Source organism: Orycteropus afer, unplaced genomic scaffold (genome assembly GCF_000298275.1).
Source record: "Orycteropus afer afer isolate SDZICR_OR568_19922 unplaced genomic scaffold, OryAfe1.0 scaffold00762, whole genome shotgun sequence".
NCBI classification, from domain to species: domain Eukaryota; kingdom Metazoa; phylum Chordata; class Mammalia; order Tubulidentata; family Orycteropodidae; genus Orycteropus; species Orycteropus afer.
In genome coordinates, this window is record NW_006922349.1 from 632,707 (window position 1) to 637,916 (window position 5,210).

Genomic DNA, 5,210 nt, shown 5'->3' on the forward strand with positions numbered 1-5,210 from the left:
TTATGAGAATAGAACATCTTAATAGGTTCTGAAAGCTACCTTCTCATAGAAATTGTGGTAAAGCATTGGATGAACAATAATGTAACAGAAATTTAGGACATAATTATGGAGGAGCGCTGTTGATGCAATGTTTAAGTACTCGACTGCTGCAAAGTTTGGCAGTTCAAACCCATCAACTGCCTTGGGAGAGAAAAATGTGGCAGTCTGTTTCCATAAAAATGAACAACCTTGGAAGACCTGTGAGGCCCTTCTACTCTGTCTTATAGAGTTTCTGTGAGTTTGAATTGACCCTGTGGCATTGAGTTTGGTTTTCTTTTGTTTAATCTTTAAGATTAAAGAAGCAGACTGCTAAATATTTCTTTTATAATATGGTTGGTGGGTTTATACAGTCAACCTTCTGATTAGCAGCCAAGCTCTTAACCATTGACCACCAGGGCTCCTTTGAATGATGTTGTTATGTGCTGTCGAGTCAACCCCAACTCATAGCAACCCCTCCTAGGTTTCTGGGGCAGTATCACTATGGAAGTAGATTGCCCAACCTTCCTTCCAAGGAGTGGCTGGTGGGTTTGAATCGCCAGACTTCTGGTTAGCAGTCAAGTGCCTTAGGCACTATGTCACCAGAGCTCCTTGAATGATGTTAGACAGTGCTAAATCACAAAATTTCCTAGGTTCCATGGCATCAATCAGAAAGACTGTCATGATGAGGAATACACAGAGCTACTTGAGCATAGTAGATTTTGGTCCTTATTTGAGATTTATGATAATTCATTTTACAATGAAAAAAAAAAAGTCTCAAAGTGTTTAACTAAACTGATGTACGTCTTTTCTGGACATCATCTATCACAAGGTAGAGTAGTCCCTGACCATGAAATAAAGTTAGCAATACTACCTAGTTAACCTTTGGTAATCCAATCATTCACAAATTTTTTTTAATAAGAATATTAGCCAAAAATATTTATTTTTTTGTGTGGGTGAATTTATTATCTACATATCACATTTTATCAATTTATTAAAATGCATATGAATGTTTTTGTATTATTTTAATAATCCAATGTCAGAGAACAATTTAAATTTGATCAATATATATAATGCAGATTATAAGGTAATATAGGGGATAAGGCATAGATATCAATCTCAAGAAACTTTCAATCTATGTGATAAGATTGTTGCTGTTGTTGCTATTAGGTGCCATCAAATTAGCTCCAAATCATAGTGACCCTATGCATAACAGAACAAAACACTGTCCAGTCTGGTGCTAGTCTCACAATCCTTGCTTATAAAATACAGCTTGTTGTAAAAGATAGCTCAAAATAAAAACTAAGCAGACTGCAAAATTTTGACTGTGCCATTGACCATGCAGTCTGAAGATACAGTTTAAAGTCTAAAGACATGGACTTATGATGAACTTTTCACAGATGATGGAACTGAGTTAACTTGTAGATTGATTTATGTGTCCAATGTCAAGGAGACATTTAATAGTGAAACCATACTTCTGGCTGATTCTGATGCAAAGTTGATGTTCTTTCCTTTATTCTATTTTTCTGACACACAACAAAGGAGCTCTGGTGATGCTATTGGTTAAAGGATTGGGCTGGTAACCAACAGGTCAGTAGTTTGAAACCACTAGCTGCTCTGCAGGAGAAAGATGAGACATTCTGCTTCCATAACAATTTATACAGCCTTGGAAACCCAGTGGTACAGTTCCACTCTGCCATATCAGGTTGCTATGAGTAGGAATCAACTCAATGGAAGTGGGTTTGGGTTTGGGTTTTGTCTGACATACTAGTCATTGTGAGCTGTCTCGAAGTACTTGATGGATGCTTAGCTCACTAACTTTTCTTCCTTGACAGTCTAGAAGCTATTATGTGATATGAACATGGGGGCCATTTTTTGGAACTCCACTGACTTCATCCTTTTGGGCCTCATCACTCATCCCTTATTCCCTGGACTTATCTTTGCAGTGGTCTTCTCCATCTTTGTGGTGGCTGTAACAGCCAATGTGGTCATGATTCTTCTCATTCATGTGGACTCTCGTCTCCACACACCCATGTACTTCTTGCTCAGCCAACTCTCCATTATGGATACAATCTACATCTGCATCACTGTCCCCAAGATGCTACAAGACCTTCTGTCCAAGGAAAAGACCATCTCCTTCTTCGGTTGTGCAATTCAGATATTTCTCTACCTGACACTGATTGGAGGGGAATTCTTCCTATTGGGCCTCATGGCCTATGACCGATATGTGGCTGTGTGTAACCCCCTTCGGTACCCTCTCCTCATGAACCGCAGGATTTGCTTGTTCATGGTAGTAGGCTCCTGGGTTGGCGGCTCCCTAGATGGATTTATGCTGACCCCTGTCACCATGAGTTTTCCCTACTGTGGGTCCCGAGAAATCAACCATTTTTTCTGTGAGATCCCAGCTGTGCTGAAGCTGTCATGTATAGACACATCCTTATATGAAACTCTCATGTATTCCTGCTGTGTGGTGATGTTGCTCATCCCTATATCCATCATCTCTGTCTCCTACACACGAATTCTAATTACGGTCCATCAGATGAATTCTGCTGAGGGCCGGCACAAAGCCTTTACCACCTGTTCCTCCCATATTATGGTGGTGAGCATTTTTTATGGGGCAGCCTTCTATACCAATGTGCTCCCCCATTCTTATCACACACCAGAGAAAGATAAGGTTGTGTCTGCCTTCTATACCATCCTCACTCCCATGCTCAACCCACTCATTTACAGTTTGAGGAATAAAGACGTGGCAGCCGCTCTATGGAAAGTGTTGGGGAGATGCACTTTCTCCCAGAGAATCAGAGCTGGAGATGTTTCTAGAAAATACTAAGGTCCAGATGACCATCACCATCACTGTTGCCAATTACCTATAATCTTTCAAGAAAACAGTTATTGGTTCTAAAAAATGTTCAGTGTCATTTGAGTCATCCTGAGATACCAACAGGCAAAATCCTTTGGTTGAAAATGTCATTTAAAAGCAATAGCTAAATACCAAAAGTATCTCAGTATCAACCAAAATATTGTTTGGATCCACAGACATAGTCAAATCTATTAATAAGTCATCCCAGTCAGGCCAAGCATCCCTTTAAACTTAGATAGATATTTGTATATGTTGTATGTGTTATATATATGTTCATGTGCCCTTTGTCTCTGTATTTATTGCTGACCAACTTTTGAATGTAAAATCACAAGTGTCATGGGCCATATCCTTGATGATCTTATTTCAAACATTTTGTACAAGTAGGATACGTTTTAATGTTTATAGAATAGCTATTTAAGAAGTGTTTATGAGCATGATTAGATTACATTTTGATTGCTGTATTCTTTGTTAATATTCAGAACATCCGTATTTTTATTACTTATACTAAGCTGCATAGTTACCATGCCTTTATATGTCAGAGTCTCACATATCCCTTACATTTTGTTGATAATTTTTAAATTGATTTCTTCCATTAAGATAATAACATTGCTACAATTCTGCAATAATTTACATTTATGCTTTCATAAAGAAATAATGGATAAACATAAAATGAATGCATAATGACACTTTCATTACCAAACTTTCTCCTTTGGGTTTAGTTGCTCAATTATCTTATTCTCACCTTTTCCATTTGATATATGAATAGTCAAAAATTTCCCTTTTAAATTATTTGGGAAGAGCTGTGGTGTTTTGATAGTGATTGAATACCTTTATAAAAATGCCTAATATATTAACTAAATAATGATGGCACTGAGCCTTCCACCATCCACTTACACAATGTTATCTATGTGTGTAAAGTTCTGAAACATTGCAAATAAAAGAGAAATTTTGATTCCTTGTTTTTTTCTATAAATAGAGGGCTTAGAAAAGAGAAAATTTGGAAAATATAAATTATTTCACATTAGACAAAGATTAAATTTAGTGGTTCAACTCACCAGCCATTCTGCAGAAGAAAGATAAGGCTGTCTGTTTCCCTAAAGCAAAACAGCTTGGAAACCCAATGGAGTGTGCTATGAGTCAGAATTGACTTGATGGCAGTGAGATTTTGTGTGTGTGTGTGTGTGTGTGTGTATGTGTGTTATGTTGTATTATATTGCATTGTGTGACAGTTTTGCTACTTAGATTAATGTCAGCAGATAGCAAAATCTTTCCTTCCTCAATTTTGATTCAGGTCAAAAACACTTCCTTTTATATGTTAATCATGAAGTTGGTTTTACTTCCTAAAATTCCTAAGGACTTGATCTTTACTCTTAAAGTTGTTGTTGTTATATGCCATGGAGTCAGACCCAACCCATAGCGACTCCTCCTTGGGTTTCTGAGTCAGTATCACTACAGAAGTAGATTGCCCCATCTTTCTTCTGAGGAGTGGCTGGTGGGTTTGAACCGCCAGCCTTCTGGTTAGCAGTCAAGTGCCTTAGACACTACGCTAACAGAGCTCCTACTCAAAAAATAACTAAGAGATGGAAGAATGACCTGGGGAATAGATTCTCTCCAAATGGAGAAACAGACCATGACTGAGTTATGAAATGTACTCAATGTGACCTCAATTCAGTTCCATTCACGTTTCAGTTTCCTTTGAGTCTCTGCATTCTTGCTAGTGTCTTTTTCCTCTTCTCTCCCCATTATACTGTAGGGCCCTATTCCTGATCTTTCACTCTGCAGAACTGCTTTATGTTTCACATTTTTCCTCTACCTAGAGAATATTATATCTGGTCCTTTCCTTATATAGAATTGTTGTTTTTGTTCTTAGCTGCCATCAAGTCAACTCCGACTCAGCAACCCTATGTACAACAGAATGAAACAGAACCACGTCGTTCCCCATCCTCTCACTTTATTATACTTGGGCCCATTGTGGCAGCCACTGTGTTAATCCATTTTGTTAAGGGTCTTCCCCTTTTTTGCTGACCCTTTATTTTCCTAAGCATGAATCTTTCCTCAGGAAATAGTGCCTTGTATATTTAACAAGGGTGTTCAATATGAGGATTGGCAGATATTTCAAAAATACCTAACAAACAATTAATAAGGAAGGTGCATTTAGAGTAGTTCCCACTAATACATGCGATTTAGTGTTCTGGTTACATGGTGAAGCTCTGACAGAGCTATACCACAAATAGGATGGCCTTAACAAACAGGTGTTTATTCTTACAAGCTGGAGGCTTTAAGTCCAAGTTCAAAGTGCCAGGTTCTAGGGCTGGTGAAAGCCTCTCAACCTTGG

The 5,210-nt window shown here is 38.1% G+C and overlaps 1 protein-coding gene across 1 annotated transcript; it reads left to right on the top strand.

Moving 5' to 3' along the window:
* The first annotated feature begins 1,876 nt into the window (after nucleotides 1-1,876).
* LOC103211596 (olfactory receptor 2T2) lies at nucleotides 1,877-2,845 on the top strand. Its single transcript, XM_007957575.1, has one exon. It carries the CDS (start codon nucleotides 1,877-1,879, stop codon nucleotides 2,843-2,845), a length of 969 nt encoding a protein of 322 aa, XP_007955766.1.
* Nucleotides 2,846-5,210: the final 2,365 nt, after the last annotated feature.